Source organism: Phaenicophaeus curvirostris, chromosome Z, assembly GCF_032191515.1.
Source record: "Phaenicophaeus curvirostris isolate KB17595 chromosome Z, BPBGC_Pcur_1.0, whole genome shotgun sequence".
NCBI lineage: Eukaryota > Metazoa > Chordata > Aves > Cuculiformes > Cuculidae > Phaenicophaeus > Phaenicophaeus curvirostris.
Genome location: NC_091431.1, coordinates 53,732,382 through 53,758,537, shown reverse-complemented (window position 1 = coordinate 53,758,537; position 26,156 = coordinate 53,732,382). Strand labels below are relative to the sequence as shown.

At 40.1% G+C, this 26,156-nt stretch overlaps 1 protein-coding gene across 1 annotated transcript in view; it reads right to left on the bottom strand.

Moving 5' to 3' along the window:
- The window catches only part of CENPK (centromere protein K), a 31,613-nt gene extending 5,487 nt beyond the window's left edge, over positions 1-26,126 (bottom strand). The window contains exons 1-8 of the mRNA XM_069879873.1: positions 26,068-26,126; positions 22,833-22,928; positions 20,933-20,989; positions 8,420-8,492; positions 4,129-4,175; positions 2,708-2,790; positions 2,494-2,574; positions 2,077-2,221 (exon numbers count right to left, since the gene is read on the bottom strand). Coding sequence (XP_069735974.1) covers positions 2,077-2,221; positions 2,494-2,574; positions 2,708-2,790; positions 4,129-4,175; positions 8,420-8,492; positions 20,933-20,989; positions 22,833-22,928; positions 26,068-26,070 — 585 coding nt within the window. The 5' untranslated portion in view covers positions 26,071-26,126. The remainder of the gene's footprint in view (positions 1-2,076; positions 2,222-2,493; positions 2,575-2,707; positions 2,791-4,128; positions 4,176-8,419; positions 8,493-20,932; positions 20,990-22,832; positions 22,929-26,067) is intronic.
- Positions 26,127-26,156: the final 30 nt, after the last annotated feature.

Genomic DNA, 26,156 nt, shown 5'->3' with positions numbered 1-26,156 from the left:
CAAAATACATTTTACATTCAAGTAAAATAAAAAAAAGGTTAGAAGGTGAGCTTCTGTGAGCGGGAGTGGGGGGCAGGGGGCAGACACCTTGGGCAATTAATTTATTCTTCAGACTTTAAGAAGGAAAATTGCATGGCAGAAAGATGAAGGCAGGATAGCTAATAAGAACATCTGACGTACAACAGAGGCTGAGAAAATTCAAGGAGTTGATTTTGCTCTGGGGTGGGAAACTTTACATGAAATCTTCCTCAGAATTCTGAAACACACAAATGAATTCACTGTTTCTTATATTTAAAACACAGCTGGATATGACCATGAGCAACTCAATCCAACCTTGACATTGGCACTACCTTGATGATGATGTTGGAAAGGAAGACCTCCAGACGTCAATTCCAGCCTATATTTTTCTATGACATCATATAAACGGGAGCCAATAAATTGGTATATCTCATCATAGCAAATATATTTCTAAGGAAATAATAATGATATATGTAGGAAAAATGGGCAATTGCTTAAAATAAATCTGGGAAAGTTATTAGTGTTTGGAGAGCCCTGTCCTAGACCAACTGTAAGATGAAGAATGACCAGCATTAGAGAAATTATATATTAGACTGAAATAATGAAATATATGATTGAAAGATGACTGTTAATTAAATCCCTGAAGATTTAATTTCTTAATGTTGGATCAAAATATATCATATCTAGTAGCAGCAAGAAACTGAAAGGCATTGATATACAGAAAAACCAAGATATAATGGAATAAGATGTTTGAGGGTGGTTGAGTAAGACTTTGAAAATGGATATCCTGCCTTAAAGGCTTTGTTTGGTATTTTTATGTGCAAAAATATGTACTTCTGTGCAAAAGCAGAATTTTTTTTTTTATTAAAAGCCCAGGGTTCTATCGCTTGGAAATAACAGGAAGAAAAAGGCAAGAGTGTAATTAGTTGCTTTTGTGAAGACAGTGAGCTACTAGTTTTGTTTATAATATTGATTTTTTTACTAGGTGCCAAAAAAGACAAATCCCAGTAGAATCAAATATAGAAAATGGGTACTACTAGGATAAGCCATGGAATTGAAAAAAATTATCTCACAGGAGAACAAGAAAGCTTTGCCAGTTCAATTAACAAAGCAAAGAATGACAGGGTATAAGATTGCTGTGTATAAACATATCAGAAGGAATAAACATAAGAAAAAGAGCTATTCTAAGGACAATATTGGTATTAAGAATATATGGATCTGTGTTAGACATGAATAAATTTAGACTGGAAGTTAGGAGACAGTTTCTAACCAGAGCTTTGAGGTACTAAAACAAACCCCAGTAGAAACAGTAGTAACAAAAATAACTAGTTTTAAAACGGAGCTCAATGATAATATTAAAGAAGTTATATTATGTGGTTGTCTGAAATAACAGAGAACTGGATTAAAGAAATCCTTTCTATTTCTGTATTCTTAAGTAAGCCTGAAATCAAAGCCAACCCCCACCTTTTTTGTAACTATTCTTTCAAACAGTAATGGTAAAAGACTTATTTTTATTGCAGACTTTGAATTTATTATGCAAAATACTCCCTGATTGCCTATTTTCCCTGAAGTTTTAAGGTAATTTTGGCCCAGTTTGCTTGAACAGAAACTGATGGTTAACATTCCAAACTGCACTGTAATTATAAACACTTGTCCTTATTATTGTTCCAAAAACATTGTTAGACAATTAGAATTTGCTTTGCCAACAAAAATATGAATCGACTTGCCTAGTCCAGCAAAAAAGAAGATGGAACAATTTCAAGTGAACCCCTCAACATTTTCAGATTTGGCACAGCATGCACTTCAGTAAGAAATACAATACATTGCTATGCATCTCATTGGGTAAGGAAAATACGCATTGAAAGAGAAAATATCCAGCTGGGAGCAGCCTTAAATAATAAAAACCAACCTGAAAAATATCAATTAAACCTAAAGGATCAGCTGTAAGAACTACACTTATTTCAAAATATAACAGCAGATTCTATGCTAGTGACTTTACAATGATATTGCATAGAAATGGAACATTCCAAATTTAATGGTCAGTAAGAAAAATCTTACCTTCTCTCTCTTAGAACTTCCACCTTTCTCTGGGAGAGGAAATTGTTCTTGCAGGAATTTACTCAGAGCAGTCCAGATTTCTTCCTTATACCTCTTTAGTTGTAATATTTTTTTTTGCTGATCATGAACTACGGCATCCCTCAAACTAATAGCAAAAACAGAGTAATAGAATATGAAATTCAATAAAGTGATAAAAAAGTTCTTAAACAAAAATTTCCACTATTTTCTATTGTTATAGTTTCAACACAAGATATAAACATATAGTAACAACATTTTCCATGTTTCAGATACAGATTAGTGAGTTACTATTTAAGCTATTTAACAAAACAGGGAATAGGTTTTAAGAGTTTGTTTGCTCATTTTCTCCTGTTGATATTTGAATTCTTCAACATAAAATACTCAAGACTGTAAAAATACCTCTTTCTGGAGGCTTGGATTTTTGCCTCTTCTTCCATTCTATTAAGTGTATTCTCCTGCTTCACATGCCACTCCCGTTCTCTGAAACATGAAAAATAGGAAAAGGCACAACAGATAAATAGATTTCCTGGACAGTTAAAAAAGTTAAAAAAGAAGAAGAAAAAAAGTGGTAGAAAATGCTTACAGTATTTGTAAGTCAAAATTATTGTATTACCTTTCCAAATCTTCTTCCAGTTGTTTATTCTTTAACTGAACCATTGCCAGTGCTATTTCAAGATTATTCTTTACTTTCTGCAGCTATAAAAAAGTAAAAATAAACCTACAGTTTTCAGATAGCCCAGTTTGCAGTATTTATTCCATGTAAGGTTACATCTATAAATCTGGTAGCGGGACAAAATTACCTGTAATTTCTTAAGAAATATGGCTACAGAACAATGCACTATTTTAAAATCCAGTTGGAGCTATATAAAATGTTATTTTCACCACTAGTATCTTACTGAAGGTCTGCAAGACGACATAGTTGATTTTACCTGAAGCATATTATGAAGCACCCACACAAACTGCTCATCTGATGACAGACTGAGGAGACAATATCTACAGCACCAGGGCTGCATTGCCTAAAACATTGCAGCTGCTTGCAAGAATGAACCCACACTAATTGCACCAACATAAAAAGTACAGCACTTAGAAAACAGTGATGCTGCAAAGAAAAACTAATTCATTAGTTTTCAGTGAATACGTTTCAATCAAATATATTCATTAATTAAATGGTCCTCAGTGTTACGGACATATGTGGGAGACAAAAGAGGGAGAAATAAAACTACCGCAGCCAGAAGCTATTAATATACGTAGTCCTCCAGCAAACTAGGTCTATATCCCTTACCTCCTAAGATTTGGATGTATTTTGTCTCCTCCCATACAAACTACGCAAACTTTTATATTTAGCTCAAAGAAGTAAAAACTGTGAAAATATTTTACAGAAACAAATATGCTCTATATATGCAACACCTGAAAAAAAACCCAGAATCCTCAACAAAATAGGCCACATAATGGGATATAAGATCAAACATGCCATACTGACAGTCAAATGAAAAGTGTGCAACCAAACAAGTTGTTAATATTGACTCTTAAGCACAACTGAGTTCCCTGTTGTGAGTGATACTAAAGGGAAGAAAGATGCTAAGAAGAAGAAAGCCACGAAGTATTTTTTTCTTAAGCCATAGCCACAGGAATATTATCACAACATGTTGCACATCCATTTCCAATCACTGTAGCGTAATACTATCCCTTCGACATTCTTTACATGCTCTTCTTTCCAAGGCTAGAAGAACTCAACAAATTATTTGCAAATTACTGTCATGTAACTCTAGATTTAAGAATAGTGACTCTACTATGCAACATGTTACATTATTTTATATTAAGGATGAAGTGCAATATGTACGAACTTCTTTAAAAGATCACTCATAATAACTAGGGAACTGTAGTTATAATACAGCAGAATAAAAACATTAGAACAACATCTGAAGAAACACACATAGTATCGTAGCAGCAGTCCACAACAGGAGAAATCATGGGAAAATGCAGCAACTGTATCCAAGTCCTTTTTCCCTCCTCTCTTAAAAAACAAAGACTTACCTCTTCTTTTCCCAATGCTTTCAGTACATCTGATCTGACAGAAAGCACTGAAAAATAAAATTAATTGTTTGCATTGCATGATACAGACCTGTTTATATTGAAAAGCAGCTTGTCTACAGAGAAACTTGAGTAGCCTCTAAAAAAACTAGCTTGGCTGTCATCAGCAGTTTAACCACGTTTGGTTGTGTCTAGCTGGGCACACCTACTGTCACTTCCCAGGAAGTTAAATTAGACTGGTAAAATGTGGTGTCCGTGTTTCTGCATTACTTTATACCTCAGCTAGCTTAGGTACATAATATTGAAATGTGAAGTACAGTCATACTTTAAGATAAGTAAGCCTGATTTTTTCAGTGGAAGGGATCTAGTCACCATCACCAATGTTGGCTAATTCTTCCAATCTTACAATTCTCCTTGTTAAACAGCCTCCCAAATCCTTGATCAGGGTTGTAAAACCTATCAGATTTAAAGAACTTTAAAAGCATGCCCTTAGTGTTCACAAAACCAGCTACATGTACGGAGATGAAAGGCCCAGCAAGGCAAATATCCCAACTCCAATCCTGAGAAACAGCAGTCAGTACTTAAAAGTAAGTACAGTACTATTCAAGGATGTGGTAATGCTTCCACAGAATGCTTCTGCAAATGTGATTTATGGCTCACGGATTTTATGAATAAAAAGTGAATTGCTGTATTTGATAGCCTTCAATGGACTCCAACCAATTCTCAGTTCCATGTCAACTTGCAGCACCCAGAAAAATGTATAACTTTTCCAGAAGTTAAGCATTTGAGTCTATTAACAGGAGAAATGAAAGTTACTCTAACAGATTTAGACCTTACTATGAAAGGGATATTTTTTGTCCAAGCTTGGGCTCCAAGTCTCCAATCTTAAAAATAATTACTTCAATAAAGCTTTTCCTTTAACAAAAAGGAAAACCCTTAACTCTCTCATAAAAGCACTAAATATCTCCTAAATACAGTACAACTGATTTCAGAAATTTTATAAAAGTACATTTCTGATAAAGTAATTTTATAGTTTTATCTCCATAAATTTTGAGAATCCTTAGATTAGTAGTTCTAATGGCAGTGCTTGTTCCAAGATGAAAATCAGCAAAACTACTGAGTTCAAAATAAAAATCCCTTTTACTTTGAGAGTTACTGCCTCTAAATCTTGACATAAAATTTAAGTAGAGTGCTCCTGAATTAAGCTTATGTTTAAGAGCTGTAAGATGAAGTGGTCTGTGCTATTACTAGAGCAAGATTTCTTTAATGACATGAATATCCTACATACATGTTATAAAATTCATTGGTGTGATTTTATTCATATTCACTGGCATGTTTGAAGAAACGCATACAACTCTTCCCCTGCCATGTCCTCCATCATGATTATTATGAACTCTCACTAGCTGGAATTATCAATTTCTACTATTGGTTTCTAACACTTCATTTTTACATACCCAACCCTGAGTATGTGCTTCCCATTCAATATTCACATTGTGTGAGCACCAGAATAGAATTCCACATCTCTCTAGGAAAGGAATCACTAACCCTAATTTAGTGAAAGAACAGTGCAGATCTTAGACATTGAGGCAAAACATTCATGGCAGCTGCTACTGTAAAGAACATAGTTTATTTACTGTCAGGTAAAGCTTTTAGTTGTGAATCATGACACTTGCAAAATCAAATGTAAAACAGAATTGCATAGTGACACATAGTACAATTGCTACGAAAAATACTACCAGATGCTAGGAATGTAAAAGCAGCTACTATGCACATGTTTATATAGAAACTCCTATTGAAATAACAGGAATTTGGCAGAATGCTGATATTTTGCAAAGAAAAATAGAAATTATGCAGAGACCAGAATTGATTTATAAGGTTTAAAGTATGGTTGCTTCTTTATTTTGCAAAGGTAAAAGTTAAATTATGTTTTTATGAGCCAAATGCTTGTTTAAAAGCTTTAATTCAGCTGATTTAGCAGCTACATAAATAGTAACAGAAGTTTAAAAAGAACAAGAGATTAAATTCAGACAATGTTTTCAGTTAAGTAAATTTTTACTTCAAAACAAACAGCAGGTAGAAAGGAGCCAAACTGGATAGAGAAGATGTAGGCAGAGTAGAGTAATTTTCATACAAGCACTATAACTCTACTCAAATACTTTTCTTCCTCAAAAAGGTAGCCAAAAAGGCAAAGCTTTGGCTGCAAAATATTATTTGCATTATAATATGCATAGATCATTTCTCTAGTAGAAAATTAAGACTTCTAATAATAAATCTTATCACCTGAGAACAAGTAAGAATGGTTGAGCAAAGCAAGTCAGCAAGCCAATAAAAATAGGAAAAAACCCCAAGAATATTTTTAAGCGCATAGTTTAAAATAATTACATATTTTAGTAAGGAAACCTAACATCTCCAAGGTAGTTTAACCAGATAAAAAGTTTAAGTGCTTTCAATCAATTTGCTTTAAGCCAGCAGCTTATTCATGAGCGGCAGCCAAGAACCAGTATTTCCCAAATTCACTCAATACCACACTTTTGGTCTGCATGCCTCTAAGAAGCATTTCAGTCTGGCCATTCATAGAGACAAGCTTACAAAGCATGTGAACTATGAAATGAGCAACAATATTTATAAGAAAGGTTATTTTTCCCAGCTGCTGTTATTTGGCCCCACAGGAAATACGTGAACTTTCAAAGAAGCTGCAGAAGTGACTTTAATGTTCATTTGAAAATGAATTCCAATTTGGACTATTGACAAAATACTGGAAATCACCATTTGCTGTCTAAAACACATTCCTATCATTTTGTAAACACTAAAAAACCCCAAGCCTCTTCTGGCATAAAAAATACTCAAATGAGTTAATGTATCCACTTAAAGATTAATTAATGAGTTTCACCAGGTTGAAAGGTGCTAACAGGTCCTTGACAAGAGACATAACAGTGAGTGCTACTGGAACGCTAATGATAATGTAGCGAGAACTGTTTACGAGTCTCCAAATTACGAGACCCGCAAAACTAAGATTACTTAACTCACACTTGGATTCTGAATGGTTTTCAGTATCTGGACACACCAGCTGCTGGAAAAGACCTTTAACATCAAGTCCAACCATAAATCAAACATGGCCAAGTTCACCACTAAACCATGTCCCCTAGCACCACATATACATGTCCTTGAAATAGCTCCAGGAGTGGTGACTCAATCGCTTCCCTGGGCAGCCTGCTACAATGCTTGACAACCCTTTTGGTGAAGGCATTTTTCCTACCATTCAATCTAAACCACCCTGGCACAGCTTGAGGCCATTTCCTCTTGTTCTACTACTTGTTACCCGGGAGAAGAGACCAATGCCTGCCTCACTACAGCCACCTTTTGGATAGTTGTGAAGAGTGGTAATGTCTTCCCCCATGGCCTCCTTTTCTCCAGACTAAACAATCTCAGTTCCCTTAACCACTCCTCATAGGATTTGTGATCCAAGACTTGCTCCCCATTTTGAAAAATGGAGGAATTTATAACTTCTGACTGATAACGCCTAACAAATACAAGAGCTACCACCAGTCCTAGTGGTTTGAACTTCTCAGGATCAATAAGTGAGCTGGATACCTGTTGTTAAAATAAACTGAAGTATCTTTTATCACCTTTTCTTGACCTGAACTCTGACCCCTGTTAAACCCAAGCTAGGTATGTGCATAATGGGCTTACCACTAAAGGTTTCCTTCAAAGTTTCAGCTCGTATGTCATAATACATCATACTGTTGTGAAGTGTTACAACAACAACAAAAAAAAAATCCCAAACAGATGTATTGGTAAATTATTGCTAATTTATTAGCAATATGTGCAAAGATAGCTTCTTAAAAGACAAAATGAAGACAAAACTATTTTCCAAAGCAGTTCTGTCCTAAAAAAGGAAATATAAATGAAAGATGGAGAAGAAACAATCACAGAGAAGAGAAACCTGAAGAAGAGTAACAGCATAATGAACTTTTGTTACTTTGTTAGGAGACTTGCTAGCAGTTATTTTTCCATTTAGCTAACTGATTCATGGTGATATGAATCAAGCATTTATTTGTCCAGAATCATAAGATTAAGTTATAATAAAATTCACTTTGAATTCTAAGTTCACTCAGAACAGACATGCAAAAAAATTAAAAACATGTGTTACTGTGGGAAGTATTTAATTTAATTTTTAAGTAGTTATAATATGAAAATACAACCAGCAGTCATTTGATACATACACAGTTTAGGGTGCCTAGATGAAAAACTTTGTAGAACTTTGAATAGACCTTACATGGAAGCAATTACTTACCTTCAGGACTTCTTCTTTGCCATTCAACATATTCATCCACTAGAGCTTTCATTCGCTTCGTTAACAAGGAAACCTGTATAACAAGGAAAGAAGCATTTCTTGAATTGTGTTGAGTTATACTGGAGTAAAATGAGATAGAACCAGATAGAAATTCAATTAAGTTTATACAGCAGAAACCAAAAAAATCACCTATTATGATAGACCCTTTATTTGTTTAAAAGATTCTAAAAGCCATTGCAGGGATCAAGAAACAATTTTCTTCTTTATTCAAAAAGGGGAAATGACAAGTAGTCAGAGTTGGTATTTTTCCCCTGATTTTCTCTGCAATGTCAGACAACGACCACAACTGAAGAGAAGCCACTAGAAACAATGACAATACTTCACATCACCACTCCTCACTGGATGGCTGATACACATTTAAGGTTAAATGCACTGTGCTTGATATCTGTGATGATTAAACAAAAGACTGGCTTCCAAAGAAACAGAAGTCAAATAAATCTTCTATCAAGATCACATCTGTTAACTCAAAAAAAAATGCTTTAGAACTAGTGTTCCAGCTCACTGTGTTTATTAAAAAAACCCCAAAATAAACAACCATAGATGCACTTATTTTAATACTTAACTATGTTCTGGAGGAATAATACTTTCATACTACTCCTCCACTTTGTAAAACTGAGAACTACATCCCATCCACCCAAGTACTGAGAGAGCTGTGTGATGTCATTACGAGGCCACTTTCCGTGATCTCTGAGAAGTCGTGAAGATCTGGGAACATTTCCAAAGACTGGAAGAAGGCTAATGTCATCCCCATCCACAAGAAAGACTCCAAGGAAGACATGGCCAATTATAGACCCATCAGCCCCACTTCAGTCCCTGCGGAGGTTAAGGAGTGACTACTCAGGAAACTGTTACAAGTCCACTGAAGCACATGACTGGGAAAAGCAAACATGGATTCATTAAGGGCAGATTGTGCTTGACAAACCTGATCACTTTCTGCTTTATGTAGAAGTAGGTCTACATAATACATACTTCTACTTCCCATTAGTTGAAGCACGGCAAGCAGCAGACACTGTCTACCTGGACTTTTCCAAGTCCTGCAGTTCCTCACAGCCTCCCCCTACACGCTATCAGAGACTTATGCACTGTGGCCTAGACAAGTGGTCTGTGTAGTGAGTGAGGAATTGACTGACAGGCTGTACCCAGAGTGCAGTGGTACATAGCTGTTTCTCAAACTGGCAACGAGTCACAGATGTGTTTCCCCAGGGTTCAGTACTGGGCCTTGACATATTACTCCCCCTTAAGGCTGCTGAAGAGGGCTACCGCTTTGCTGAGTCGCAGGGCGGAGGGGTGTGAGATGAAGGTCTGGTGGCCACTCCACATCAGCAGCCACATCAAAGCCCATGTGTGCAGTAAGGTTTATGCTCTTGATGAGTGGGGGAGAATGAGCTAGCCATTAGGTCTTCATCACTCAACTGCCTATCAGGATGACCAAACTAGCCTTTGGTCACCCCCTCCAATGCAAGTATGCACATAGAGCAGAGTTACACCATAGCCAAAGAACAAAGAATTGGAGGTGATCCTGGAAGCAGAAGTATTAATAAGATTTATGACTAGAAACCAATATATGTTGTACTTGGATGACTTATGGATGTGGAAACCGTGTGTTTTGTGTGCTGGAAATTGCTTGAAGTACAACCCTGGAGTTTTTTTGATCCTTATAGTCTGGTGGAGGTTGCACAGGCAGGAGGGCTGAAGCAACACTTCCCCCACCAATCAGATAAGGAGCTGGGCTGACTGATACCAGATGTTACCACTCCAGTATGGACTGTAAGAGGATAAGAGCAGCAGGTCATAACAAGCTTCCTCTCAGCTGGTCCGAGACCCCTACCAACGTCAAAATAACATCATGAATCCAAACCCTACACCAGCGGAACACCTGCAAAAACGTCACCTGGAGCAGCCTCATGGAAATATCTATAGGGGCTTTAACACTGAACTCCAGACAGGTCATATAGTCCCTCACAAACTCGTGTAGGGCATTAATATCGGTCTAGGCTTAAGCTTGTACTCTTGACTTAGAATTGTAACATTATAGGTAATAAACTAACTGTTTAAGTGCAGTTCTGGGACTCTGTCTCCATCAGAGGGTGACAGAAAATATTGTGTAGTCAGCAAGATTACGTAATTATTAGCACAGCGCTTTATGTTTTCTCTTCTTGGTTAAGGCATGCTTTACTGCAGGGACAGTTGCTCAGTGTTTACTGGATAGACTTTGTCACAACTGATCATTCTGAATCTATCCAAGGGAGGTGGATTCTACCACACAACCTTGGGACTGTATGGACAGATTGTGGGTTTGGGTTTTACCAGGTAAGCAATACAGTCCCTTACCCAAATCTATTTTCTGGTCTGTTTAATATAGCAGTCTTCATGTTCATTATGTCTTATTAAAGAAAAGAGAAGAATATCTAGATTTGACTGTGCTGTTTTATTGTGACTGTTTCTGCTTAACTGGGCATTGCTCTAGGTACAATTTCAGCCCCGACCAGCATCCTAGGCTAATTCCTGAGGACTGCTGGAATGCAAGGGGGATTGCACCTAACCAAACAGGTCTGGAAAACCCAATCACACCTAGCTAAATCAACTTCTGGCATTTTATCCCATAAAGGGAATTTTTCCCAGTAAACCTGGGAGGTCAATTTTTCAATGTCATTAGACATACTCCTGGAAAAGTTTAAATGCAAACCCATTGCACAAGGGAGAGTGGGCAATGGGCCACTGCAAAAATGAAGACAAAATTGTCTCACTCACTGAGCAACTTCACCAAGAAGAAAAGTCTTGGTAAGAATTGCGCCCCTGACTCTGTCGGGTGTTTCCAGGAAAATAGCTAATAACCCAAGTCTGTTTTGGGGTTTTTTTCGGCTGCTATTATATACAAAACAAATATACATACATGCTAAGTGTTAACCAGCTGTAAGTGTTCAAGCATGAACACAGCAGTGAATTTATGACAGCAATATCAAATTTCTTTTAATCTGTCACTTGAATTAAACTACTTACTGCCTCTAGCAGTGTGAAATTGTCTCTCTGACCCACTTTGCTCTAAGGAGCTGCTGTCTGTCCTGTTTGAGGACCACACATATTAACTCTGTGAGTACCAGACTCTCACAGATTCTGACTTGTGGCAAAACCTTAGTTACCTGCCAGAACCTCACCTGTTCTATGTGACAGAAGAATGCAGTTGCCATGAATAAACTGCTGCATGAATATGTATTCACTCTCCTGCAGGAAAAGAATGGGCTCCAAGGTACTTTGGAATGAGTGGTGAGGTGGACAGCTATTAACATGCCCTCCCCCGAGCTCTCTTCCACACAGTTTACTATACCCAGTTAGGCTGCCTTTGATAAGACTCGTAAAAGAGAGCCCATCTTTCTAAAGACAATCCCAAAGCTTATGAGTGCAAGTCTAGTGACTCTTACAAGTCCAGGACTGTTCACAGACCGATGGACTATCACAGCTCCTCCTCCATTGTCTGTATCTCTGACACAAAGAATACAGAAGGTAAAACAGAAAAAAAGAAAAAAATCCACACTTTCTTACATGTGAAAAGAAACCAACACAACTAATGACTGCCCTTTACACAGCAAAAACCAAAGGCAGCATGGCCTTTAAGTCAGAGACCAAGATGTTGAAAGCATCGTTAGACTCTGAAAAGGAGAGGAACTTAAATTGCTTAAGAACTTAAGTTAGGCAACCTCAAGCCCAGATCTTTTATTAAGCCAAATGCCTTCCTCAGTTTCAGACAGATAAGTTCAGATGCCAAAATATAGAATGAAGGCATCTGGCATGATAATGGCGATGATGATCTCTCTCTTCCATGGCATTGTGCCCTTAGCCCAGTTGCGAGATCTAACTAATTAGCAAAGAAGAAACAACATGCAAAACATCCGATCCTAAGGGCTTTCCTGGCGAGAAAGCAGAGGGTCATTCTAACATCCCTTATCAGATCCATGACACAGGTGCCCAGGGGTGAAAGTAGTGAATGGAAAGTAGAATTTCTATATACATTGGTACAATGTTGTTACCTTTAAATTGTGCACATGGGTCTTGGAGAGAAACAAAACTCTGACCAAATCATTGTTAATTAGCACTGAAAATACAGGCCTGAAAATATGGGTTTGTGTTTAACTTCTACTGAGTTGCAGAAGGAACTAATTCGGGACAGAAGATAAGGAAAAAAAAAAAAAAAGAGGCAGCTACTGAATTAACCTTTGCATGGACAGCATGAGAAGAACACAGCAGGGCTGGGAGCTTAAATTGTAAACTGTGTAACCGCATGCAAGTTCTTCAGTTCTAGGACCTTCCTCCTTCGGAGGCACTCAGTCCAGGCTGTCATAAATAGACTCTGTGTTACAACCCAGATGGGTTCCCAAGATGTATGCGGATCCTCCCAGCTCAAATGTCCAGTTGCTGGCAGACAGGTGAATTCACCTGTGACCTCTGGACTGGAAAGACACAGAGAGGAAGAGTTTAAACTCTGACACAGAGACCAAAAAGGGGCCGGTTTGAGTCTGGCACTCCAAGATGCAGGGTACATGTCCCTTTGCTCCACTACAGCTGTTCAGCTTTATCAATGTGTGCAGACTCATCAGCCCACAGTGCAGGTAACATAAGAAATAGACCCACCATTAAGAAGGGGACTCCATTAGCTGTCATATTGGGGAAAAAAAATGTGGTACAGCAGGCCTTTTAAAGAAAAACAAAAGCAGACAATTAAATTATGTCAAGAAGTTTAACAAGTTCTGACAAACAGTGGCCACCTCCAAGAACTTTCACTAATAGAAATGCACCTTTTAGCTACATTATCTAAAAATAAAAATATAAACCTTTAGCTGCAGCAGTTTGGAGTGACTTGATTAAGGTGCCACATGCCATTTCTTTCACTTCTATGTGCTTATCACTCTGTTATCCCCCTGCAATGCAGACAGAGGCAGCTGTGTGGGTGTTATCTTCTTAACTGCCTTTTTTTTTTTCTCATCTTCTTTCTCATTGTCTCAGCTGTTTTGACTCCATTTACTGACCCCTCACTGTAGCAAATCGCAAAGACCAATCCTGTATCTCCACAGGCGATTCAATATCCCAATGCTATGTGCAACTTCAAATAAACCAACAGGATAAAACCCAAACTGGGGAGGGAATACCTAGAATTTTTTATGAGTTGTTTAAAGCAGAGGAGTGGAAAAATATCATACAAAAGGGTGCAAGATCTGGCCACTGAATAATCCACACTGGGATTTTTAATAATGTAAATGGTAAAACAGAATCACGGAACCACTAGATTGGAAAAGACCCAGTGGATCATCGAGTCCAACCAATCCTATCAAACACTAAGCCGTGCCTCTCAGCACCTCATCCATCCATCTTTTAAGTAACTCCAGGGAAGGTGACTCAACCACCGCCCTGGGCAGCCTGTTTCAGTGCCCTATGACCCTTTCTGTGAAAATTTTTTTCCTAATGTCCAGCCTAAATCTCCGCTGGCGGAGCTGGAGGCCATTCCCTTTTGTCCTGGCCGCTGTCACTTGGAAGAAGAGGCCAGCACCCTCCTCTCTACAACCTCCTTTCAGGTAGTTAGAAAGGGCAATGAGGTCTCCCCTCAGCCTTCTCTTCTCCAGGCTAAACAACCCCAGCTCTCTCAGCCGTTCCTCATAAGGCCTGTTCTCCAGCCCCTTCACCAGCTTTGTTGCTCTTCTCTGGACTCGCTTCAGAGCCTCAACATCCTTCTTGTGGTGAGGGGCCCAGAACTGAACACAGGATTCGAGGTGCAGTCTCACCAGTGCCGAGTAGAGAGGGAGAATAACCTCCCTGGACCTGCTGGTCATGCCGTTTCTGATCCAAGCCAAGATGCCATTGGTCTTCTTGGCCACCTGGGCACACTGCTGGCTCATGTTCAGTTGCTGTCAACCAACACCCCTAGGTCTTTCTCCTCCAGGCAGCTTTCTAGACAGACTTCTCCTAGTCTGTAGCACTGCACAGGGTTGTTGTGCCCCAAGTGCAGGACCCGGCATTTGGCCTTGTTAAACCTCATGCCATTGGTCTCAGCCCAGTGGTCCGGCCTGTTCAGATCCCTTTGCAGAGCCTCCCTACCCTCCAGCAGATCCATGCTTCCACTCAGCTTAGTATCGTCTGCAAACTTGCTAAAGGTGCACTCAATGCCTTCTTCCAGCTCCTTTTCTGGAACATGGGGATGGCTTTCTCCTGAGCTGCTAGGATTTCCTTTTTGAAGAGCTCCCAACCTTCGTGGGCTCCCTTGCCCTTAAGGAGTGTCTCCCATGGGACTTTGCCAACCAGCCTTCTGAACAGTCCAAAGTCTGCCCTCCGGATGTTTAATGTTACTGTTCTGCTAATCCCCCTCTTCAACTCACCTAGAACTGAGAAACTTATCACCTCATGATCACTTTGTCCCAGGCGTCCTCTGACTGTCACACCCTCAACAAGGCCTTGTCTGTTCACAAACAGCAGGTCCAGGAGGGCACCTTCCCTTGTCGATTCACTCACTAGTTGTGTGAGGAAGTTGTCTTGCACACACTCCAGGAACCTCCTAGACTGCTTCCTTTCTGATGTATTGTACTTCCAGCAGATATCCAGAAGACTGAAGTCTCCCATGAGGACAAGAGGTAGCGATCTTGAGACTATCCCCAGTTGTTTATAGAAGAGCTCATCAGCTTCTTCTTCTTGGCTGGGTGGTCGATAACAAACTCCCATCACAATATCTGCCTTCTTGTGGGCTCCTCTGATTTTAACCCACAGGCACTCAGTCCCATCCTCACCATAAACAAGCTTGAGGGTATCAAAGCTTTCACTAACACACAGGGCTACTGCACCTCCTCTCCTACCCTTCCTGTCCCGCCTGAAGAGCTTATACCCTACCATAGCTGTACTCCAGGTATATGAGTCATTCCACCACGTTTCCGTGATGGCAACTACGTCATAGTCTCCTTGCCCTACAATAACTTCCAACTCCTCCTGCCTATTGCCCATGCTGCGTGCACTGGTGTAAATGCACCTCAGCTGGGCTGGTGAACCCTCAGCCCTCATAAAGGGAATAGTGTTCATTCCCAATTGACTGGTCCTTGAAATATCTAACCCCTCAGTGCCAGTTTCATCCTTTCCATCACCAGCTGTACTCGCCCCCACTTGCTCTGTGGTGACATACTGGTGGTCCTTGCCATTACACCATCTCTCAGGCACTGGAGTTCCACTTCCAGGCTCACTCCTGACTAGCCTGGCCTCATCCCCCTTCCCCTTCACATCTAGTTTAACACTCTGTTTATGAGCCCTGCTAGATTTTTAGTGAGGATTTTAGTACCCCTAGGAGACAAGCTTGCCCCATCCCTGTTAAGGAAGCCTGGAGGTGTGTGGGCCAGTCCATAATCAAACAACACAAAGTTTTGCTCCTCACACCAGGTTTGGAGCCAGGTATTAATCAACTGATTCTTCTTGATCTCTTGCTCTTCATTCCTTAGTGCTGGAATGGAGCTAAACCCTAATTGTGCCCTAGAGCCCTCCATCATTTTCCCTAGAACCCTGAAGTCCCTTTTAACTGCTCTCAGCTTCCTTTGCTGTTTGTCATTGTTGCCAATTTGAAATACTAGCAGAGGGTAATAATCTGTGGCTTTCACCAAGGAAGGAAGTTTTCTAGTGATGTCCTTCACTGAGGCCCCGGGCAGGCAGCAGACCTCCCTGTAAAGTGGGTTCAGTCAGCAGATAGGTCCCTCTGTTCCCTTTAGAAGGGAATCCCCCAAGACAGTCACTCTCCTTTTTCTTGGAGTATGTTTTGATGGCAGTCTCAGGATGGTGCAGGATAGGGACCCTCCTAACATCAACATAACATCATGGATCCAAACCCTACACCAGCGGAGCATCTGCTAAAACGTCACGTGCAGCAGCCTCATGGAAATATCTATAGAGGCTTTATCACTGAACTCCAGACAGGTCGTATAGTCCCTCACAAACTCTTATAGGATATTAATATTGGTCTAGACTCAAGCTTGTACTCTTGACTTAGAATTGTAACATTATAGGTAATAAGCTAACTGTTTAAGTGCAGTTCTGGGTCCAACTCTGTCTCCATCAGGGTGTGACAGGCTTGGCAGTTTTTACTTAATAAGTGAACTGAATGTTGGGATCAAGAGCACCCTGATGAAGTTTGAAGATGTCACCAAGTTGAGGGGAAGCGCTACTTTTGAGGAACATCTGGACAGGCTGGAAGAGTGGGCTAGCAGAAATCATCTGAAGTTCAATGGAGATAAGTATAAGATCATGCACCTGGGAATATATAACCCTAGATTGCAGCTCAGTCTAGGTTCCACCTGACCTGACTGGAGAGCAGCTCTGTGAAGAAAGACCTGGGGGGTCTTGGTGGACAACAGACTCAACATGAGTGAACAGTATGTAAGCAGCAAAGGTGGCCAACAGGATGCTGGGGTGCATCAAGAAGGCTATCATCATCTGCAGAGGTAAGGAAGTCATTCTCCCAATCTACTCAGTGCTTGTCAGACTGCACCTGCAGTGCTCCGTTCATTTTTGGTCCCCGCTATACAAAGAAAAGACATGAACAGGCTGGAAAGAGTCCAGAGGAGGGCCACCAAGATTATCAGAGGAGTAGGAGACCTACCATGTGAAATAAGGCTGAGAGAACTGGGTCTGTTCAGACCTGAAAGGAGAAGGCTTAGGGGAGACCTTATGACCACGTATCAGTAAATAAAGGGTGTCTAACAAGAGGATGGAGACTCCCTTTTTATGAGGAGTCACATGGAAGAGACAAGGGGTAATGAGGATAAATTTCTCTTGGGGAGATTCCAAATGGATTCCAGAAGAAAATTTTCCACCACGAGAACAGTTAAACACTGGAATAATCTCCCAGGGGAGTGGTAGATTCCTCTGTGCTGGACATTTTTAAGGCTCAGCTTGACAGGGTCCTGGGCCATCTCTTTTAAACTATAGATCAACTAAAATGGTTGGATCAGATGATCTTTAGGGTCCCTTCCAACCTGGCATTCTATGACTCTATAACTACACCTATAAATTTACTTTACACATATTGTAAATTACATAAAGGTATCAGATTACAAGTAATCTGATAAGAAATTAAGCATATGTTTAAGTATAGAAGGTATTGATGATATGAGCACTGCAGATCACATTTGACTTTTCAACAACTAAAAAGAGAAAAATACGCTAAGAAATAGCTGCCAAGTTCTTACAATACCAAGAACTGAGAATTTATACTTAGATTTTCACTACTCAAAATAATTTTGTAAAGTGTATCTTCAAAAGACAACCTTCTAAAATAAAGGCAAAAAAACCAAATCCAAGACAGAAAAAATAATCACCATATAAACACTTATTTTCAAGATTAAGAGAAATTATCTCTTTTGGAATGAAGCACTACTCTTGACAGTGCCACTGGCTCATTCCCTGTTCCTTTAAACCTGACAGAAAAGGATGTTTGAAACATTCTGACTATTCCAGTAAATAGACAAAATCCTTCACATAAATTAACACTACCATTCAGCAACCTTAAATTGAGGACGATATTTTCTAACAAATACATAGAACCAACATGTACATCAGATGTCTCTCTCTCATGCTCTATATACATTAAAGAATGAACAGTAGCGACAAGGTCAACAGCAAGGAGGAAAACCATAGCTCCTTTGCCAGCTACAATGAAAATAGAACAGAATAGTTTGCTTGGAAGGGGCCTACAAGAAAATCGAGTCCAACTACCTAACCACTTCAGGGCTGACCAAAAGTTAAAACATGTTATTAGAATCATAGAATAGTTTGGGTTGGAAGGGACCTTAAAGATGATCTCGTTCCAACCCCCTGCCATGGGCAGGGACACATCCCACAAGACCAGGCTGCTCAAGGCTCCATCCAAGCTGGCCTTGAACTCCTCCAGGGAAGGGGCAGCCACAGCTTCCCTGGGCAACCTGTGCCAGTGCCTCACCACTCTCATAGTGAAGAAATTCTTCCTAACGTCTGAATCTGCCTCTCTGCAGCTTATACTCATTGCCCCCATTAATAAAGGGCATTGTCCAAATTCCTCTTAAACTCTGACAGACTTGAGCCATTGACCACCTCTATAGAAAGCCTGCTCCAGGGTCTGACAATCGTCTTGGTAAAGAAATGCTTCCCAGTGTAGTATAAACCCACCCTGGCACAGTTTTGAACCATTCCCATGTATCGTCTCACTGGATATGAGGGAGAAGAGACTGGCACCTCCCTCCTCACACCCGCTCCTCAGGAAGCTGTAGAGAGCAATGAGGAGGCCTCTCAACCTCCTCTCCAAACTAGACAAACCCAGAATCCTCAGCAGCTCCTTGTAGGACACATTTGCAGCTCTTTTACCAGCTTTGTTGCCCTCCTCTGGATGCATTCAAGGGTCTTCACATCCTTCTTAAACTGCAGGGCCTTTATCTGCACACAGAATTCAGGTTGAGGATGCACTAGTGCTGAATACAGCAGGACAATACCCTCTTGTCTAGCTGGCTGTGCCGTACTTAATGTGCCCCAGGATGGCATTTGTCCTCGTGGTTGTCAGAGCACTGCTGACTGGCGTTGAGCCTGCTGCCAACCCGCACCCCTAGATCCCTTTCTGCAGGGCTGCTCTCCAGCCACTCCTCTCCCAGTTTATAATTGTGCCCAGTGTTACTCCATCCTAGGTGCAGAAACTGGCATTTGGACTTCATCCCACTAATCACAGCCCAATGTTCCAACCCATCTATCCCTCTGTGAGGCCTCTCGTCCCTCAAGAATGTCAGCAGCACCACCCATTTCAGTACTATCAGCAAACTTGCCAATGGTGTATTCAGCTCCTGCATCCAGATTGTTGATAAATACATTGAACAGGACTGCCCTAGAATTGTTCGCTGAGGAGCACTGCTGGAGACCAGTCGCAGCCAGATGTAGCCCCATTCCCTATAGCTGTTTGAGCCCTGCCATCCAGCTGGTTCTCCACTTGGTACACCATCAACCTGTTCATTCCACAGCTGCACAACCTGGTCCAGAAGGATGCTGAGAGGCACAGTATCAAAAGTGTTACTGAAATCCAGAACAAATGACATCCGCAACCTTTCCCTTCATCCACGAGGCAGGTGACTTTGTCGCAGAAGGATATCAAGTTAGTAAAACAGGACTTTCTCTTTGTGAACCCAACATGCCTTATTGTTCTTTAAATGCCTTTTAGTAGCACTCAATGTGATCTTCTCCATAACTGTCCCAGACACTGAGGTTAGACTAACAGGTCTGTAGTTTCCTGAGTCAATACAAGTGCCTGTCAGGGCTGCAGTAAGATCCCATGAAAGTTGCTGATGGAGGATATTATGTGACCTTTTCCCCTCATCCCTATTTTCTAGCATGAAGTGCAATCAAACTTAGTTTAACCTTCATTTAATCATTGTCTTGCTATGACAGTTCTAAAGAAAAGTGTATTTCAGAAGTTTAAGTATTAATTACAATGGTATGACATGCTTCAGTAAAGCTGCAAAGAAATGTAAAATCTTCAGACCACACCCAAATAAATTTATAAAAAATTTATTTGTACTTATAGGATCTTATCCAGTCTTAATTGGAAAAGACTATTTTATACATTTGAATATGCATCTTCATTTTTTTATTCTGATTAAATAATAGTTTAGAACTGAGTCATTAGTAGCAAGAGATTAATGTTAGCAACTACATAGTAAACATCTGAATGTATTTAACACATACATCTCTGAAGAAAAGTGTTATTTTTTTTCAATTAAGTCAAGTATATTAAATTAACCATCAGAATATTCTTATTGAAGTCACTTAAGATGGAGATTTATAAGACCCACATATTTCATCCAACCAGCCCAATGTTTAACTACTTATTTTTCCCAAATTTAGGGTCCTATTCTATTTAAAATCCTATTTTAAAGATTCCTGTTTAGAAATTACGAACAACTAAACAGTGAAGCAGCATTGCCTTCTTGCACATTCCTCAAAATCTGAGGGATACAGAAACTCATGTTCATGCAGTCAGCATTATTCTGTTAATTTCTAATTCAAGCACATCAGTTTCCTAATGATAACTACAAGCGGTAAGCAACTGCAGATTGCAAAAACAAAGTTCCAGGGTAAATATAAATGGACCTATACAGAGTTTCACAGGTTACATATCCACTAATTAGAAAATAGTCCAAGTGGGTAGTAAAGTTACACAGCCCTCCATTTTGCTCCGGATGTTAGCCACCCATCAGTTGAGTGACAGGACCGCATGTAACCTTTTCGCTACACATAAATTAAACTTTTCAGTATTTGCTAAACATATACTTTAGAATACGGCTTCAAAGTATTAAGAATAAAAGTGTCAGCTTTAGAGAGTCAGTGAAGATAAATGACTTTCCTTATTTTTGGAAACACTCCCTATCTTTACAGAAAATGAAATATTTTCATGGAGAATAAAAAAATAAAATACTGTCTTACCTTGGTTTCCGATTTTGGCATTGCTTCTTTTCCTAGGAGCACTGGTTTGCGCTGGGACTTGGCAGAAAACAAACAAAAAAACCAATGTTGACTTACTCTTCCCTTTTGTAAGGAGCACAATACTCAAATTTTAACAGAAAACAGTTTAATATAGAAGAGAGTTTTGACTTGGCTTCTACCACATTCCTCAGAATGTGACAGAAAATTAAGAACAGCAAATTAAGAAATATTTTGAAATCATACCACAGAAAAGAAGTAGAACTTCAATTAATTGAAAAGTGGCAGCTAACAAAAGATTCGTGATTTGAGAAAAAAGCCAAATTATGAGGGAAAAGTTGATATGGGGAAAGACATTGAACAGATGAAGAACATGAGAAACTGGGAAAAGGGCACCACGGACAATGCTGAATAAGGAAGCAATTGCACTATAATACACATTTTTAGTTTTAATTTATTTAGGGCCATATACTGTATACTTCTGAACTGATCTGATTTTCAGAAGAGAATTACATCAGCTCCCATGACTGCAGTGGGATGCCCCGTGACAGGGCAGGACGTCCCCTCCTAAGCAGTACTTTAAACCTTGCTGTTAACGTCTTGGAGCCAAACCACAATACAGGATTTCTCCAATAAAAACTGCTAACACTGACACACAGTCAGTCAGTTAGACCTTTACTTCATAAACCATAAAACCTAGGAGCTAATTCAATGACTATAGTTGTTTATTTTCTTTTTGCTAAAAAGTACATGCATCCAGGACACAACCAAAGTAACACAAATCCTACTCTTTTTAATCAGCTTCCAAAAATAATGCACCTTGTCACTTCCTGTATTGCTTTGAGGATGCTGGGAATGAGATATCAAAGATTTTTAATTAAATTCAAACTAATAAACATTCTAACTTCTGTCCTAATCTGAAAATTTCAAAGGAAGTTCACAACCTCTGAAGTGGTGCCAAACAAAACTTTCCTTGATGACTTATTACAGTACTTTAGAAACTTTGACATAGGATTCCCTATCACTTGCTCAATATTAAGGTAAAGTTTACAAGTAACAACAAATAAAATCACACTAACCTTAAAATGCAATTCTGTAAAATTACTGCACTGTGGGTTGCATATACTTTGTTCTGCTTTGAGTTTTGAAGTACTTTTCCTTCGGTTTTGCATACTTTTAATGCTTTGGATGTACAGCTCAAGAAATTAGCACATAAATACCACAAAAAACTGCGTGTAGCAATTTAAGGCTCTCAAAAAACAATTAAGAACATGAATTTTCATCAGACTCAGCAGAATCTTACAGGATGCACAGCATTCTCAAGAACTGTTGAAAATTTCTTTCCTGCATTTCTGTAAATAAAAATAACTCTCTCTAAGATGTTACCATTAGCATACTGGACCAGATATCAAGAGAGAGAAATTTTCTTCTTGAGGATGTTATTGTCAGTTTGCATTAGCATTCAGTAACGTCATTGTCTTTCCAAGCCTTTCTCCTCCCAGTCACTCCCTCCTTTAAGATCCAAAGCACTTGTAAACAGCAGTTGAATCCCATCTCACAAAAGGCTAAAGAGATGGATCTCAGTTCTTAGTGTTCTGGTACTAAGAGAACAATAATAATTGTTTCATTTTCCCTGGTTGAAACATATATTCCCACTCTACTTAACTATATCATAATGGCAGCACACTCTAAAAAAAACTGGACACTACAAAGCAACCTTCAGCCTTGCCAGCACTTTCACTTTTGGCCTTTCTGAAGATCTTCCACGGCCCTGTTTTATGTTGTTGTGCAGTAGTTTCTTTGCAGGGGGTGAGGTAAGCATGCAGTGGAGGATGGGGAGATGAACAAAAAAGCAGAGGGAAGTCTATTAACAGATCTAGTCTATTGCTTGCAATTTGTATACCTCTTCCACATGGTTCCAGTCATCCAAGTTTTCTTCCTGGGACTCATTTCCTCTTGGAAGAAGAGCAGGCGTGGTGACTTCTGGGAAACATGCAGCCTATTAACAAGGAAATAGAACAGTAGTCATATACGTCCACAATAATTATTAAAAGGTTACCAAACTGTACCTGCTGCTTCAGGTCAAATATGTACCAGAGGAATCCTTCTGAATCCAAAGTTTTCAGTTAACTCCCCTATATTTCTAGGTAGTACACTCTCATTCAGAGGAATCAGCTAACCACAAAACTTGAAGATACTAATCATAGAATCATAGAATAACCAAGTTGGAAGAGACCCACCGGATCATCGAGTCCAACCATTCCTATCAAACACTAAACCATGCCCCCCAGCACCTCATCCACATGTCCTTTAAATATCTCCAGGGATGGTGAATCAACCACCTCCCTGGGTAGCCTGTTCCAGTGCCCAGTGACCCTTTCTGTGAAGAATTTTTTCCTAATGTCCAGCCTAATCTCCCCTGGTGGAGCTTGAGGCCATTCCCTCTTGTCCTGTCCCATGTCACTTGGAAGAAGAGGCCAGCACCCTCCTCTCTACAACCTCCTTTCAGGTAGTTTTCAGAGAGCAATGAGGTCTCCCCTCAGCCTTCTCTTCTCCAGCCTAAACAACCCCAGCTCTCTCAGCCGCTCCTCGTAAGGCCTGTTCTCCAGCCCCTTCACCAGCTTTGTTGCTCTTCTCTGGCCTCACTCCAGAGCCTCAACATCCTTCTTGTGGTGAGGGGCCCAGAACTGAACACAGGATTCGAGGAGCGGTCTCACCAGTGCCGAGTAGAGAGGGAGAATAACCTCCCTGGACCTGCTGGTCATGCCGTTTCTGATCCAAGCCAAGATGCCATTGGTCTTCTTGGCCACCTGGGCCACTCCTGGCTCATATTCAGTCGCTGTCAACCAACACCCCCAGGTCTTTCTCCTCCAGGCAGCTTTCTAGACAGACTTCTCCTAGTCTGTAGCACTGCATGGGGTTGTTGTGCCCCAAGTGCAGGACCCAGCACTTGGTATTGTAATAACAGGTTTTAAAATTGAATCAAAGTCCTGAATTTTCAAAACTGCTATGATTCTTTGCATTGGCATATTTTATATTCTGACTACTTCAAAGCAACAGTAAGAGAACCTCTCACCTACAAATCCATGCTTGTCTACCTTAGATATGTGAAGTTCTTAAGCACAGTCACTTTTGCTCTGCCTTTCAAGGAATGCTGTAATCTATTTCTCCTTATCACAGCTTGATTTCAGAATCTTTTTGAATAACAAATTAAGTATCCTGGAGCTTGCTAGAAAAACAAACACAAACTTGAAACCTTTGCAGGCAACCAAGGTAAGAGGGCATCAGGGCAGCAAGAAAAAAACCAAACAACCCAACTTAAATTAAAAAGAACAGATATAAACACATAAAATCAGAAGAAAAATCAGAACTTTAATATTGGTTAAACCTATAAAGAGATAGATGAACATCAGCAGTAATTAAGGGGGAAAATAAAAAAAAAAAAGGCCAAAATGGCACTCAAAGAGAATGTTTTTTTTAAGGTAGAACAACCAACAGAAATTTCTTAGAGGTACAAGATGCAGAAAGCCTTTAAAAATACTCAAAGGATCACTGAGCCCACCAAATATTTAGAGATTAAAGAGTTGTTTAAAAAGATGGAGTTCTAAAGAATAAAAATCTCTGCCTTCTGAACAATGCACAAATTTCTAACTTAATCTTTTATTCACTTTCAGAACAAAACACCAGTGTCAAAAAAATGATATTGAAAACTTGAATAATTTAAAAAGAGTGAAATATTCAATTATAGCTTCTGAAGTTCAAATATGCCACAGCAGTGGGGCTAAGAAAAAAAAATCAGAACATCTATGTGAACACTGGAAGCGTTCTAGGCAACTGAAAGGTAGCAATACTCCTAGTAAGCCTTCCTGGCAAATTTGTTGTGTCAATAATTAAAACCAGAACAGTAGAAAATCTGGATTCCCTTGATCTGATAAGGTCTAATGAGCACAGTTTTTGCAGAGAAAAAGCTTTATGTTCTTAAGAGTCCCGGAATGTCTCCATAACATAATTTATTAAGATTTACAGAAATGTCTACAGCAAAGTCGCCCACGGAAGGCTAATAAAGGAACTAAACAGTCTTGAGATGAAACAAAAACTTTCAAGGAGGCAAACAAAAAAGCCTGAACAGATAATTTTCATTAGGGCAAAAAGGTTCAGCAGCAGAGTTAAGAGGCCCTAATGAGAAAAGAAAAAAGGAGGTGGAAGAGAAAGGAAGAGATAATCTTGGGAAACTTGAAAGAGGCCTTGAGGTGAATTAAAAGTCCATTCTCCTGTGTCCTCCTACAATAATACAATCCATCAACATGAAATAAATCTCTGAGTACATACCAAAAAAGTATCCAGAACATTTAAATGATGATTTTTATCATTGTTCACGTCCCAAATTTCCATGATTGATTTCACACAAAGTTCCAAAATGTACACATCACGAGGAGATACTACAGACCTCTGTACCACAAGCCAAACTGACTTTGGTCCCTAATACCATGCTGTTAATAACTTATTTAGTATATACACCAAAGCGCCACATTCAGATATTTTTCCTTGTAACTTGCAGCTTTCCTTATTTTTCTGTGTACATCATACACAAAACCCAAAGGCGTTTTTTGCCATGTCATTCATACTAATGTATCCCAATTCTAACTCGTGGCCCAGGGAAGCTGTGGCTGCCCCATCCCTGGAGGTGTTCAAGGCCAGGTTGGATGGGGCCTTGGGCAGCCTGGGCTGGTGGGAGGTGTCCCTGCCCAGGGCAGGGGGGTTGGAACCGGATGATCTTTAAGGTCCCTTCCAACCTAAACTGTTCTATGATTCTATTTAGTCCTCACCTCACCTTAGAGCTACATAACTAGGTAAAACACACAGCAGGGGCGAGCGCACACCGCGGGCCCTGTCAGCCCGGGGAGCTCTAGGGGGACGCTTCACGCGAACAAATACAAAACAACCAACTGCTGGAAGACATTCCGAGCTGAAAAAGGATAGAAAGGGCAGCGGCGGGAAGGCTGGGGAGTGGGGGGGGGGGGGGGGGCGGTGGGTGTGAAACGGAGAAACAAGACCGGGAGGAGGGCTGAGGAAGGGCGAACAGGGTCAGGAGAGGAAAGGCCGGCAGGGAGCAGGCCCCGCTCCGGCCCGTCCGTTACCATGGCGGCTCCGCTTCCCGCTCGCACCGACCCGTCGCCGCGCGCTCCGCGACAGCAGGCGGCGCTGCCTATGACGTCACCCTGAGGCG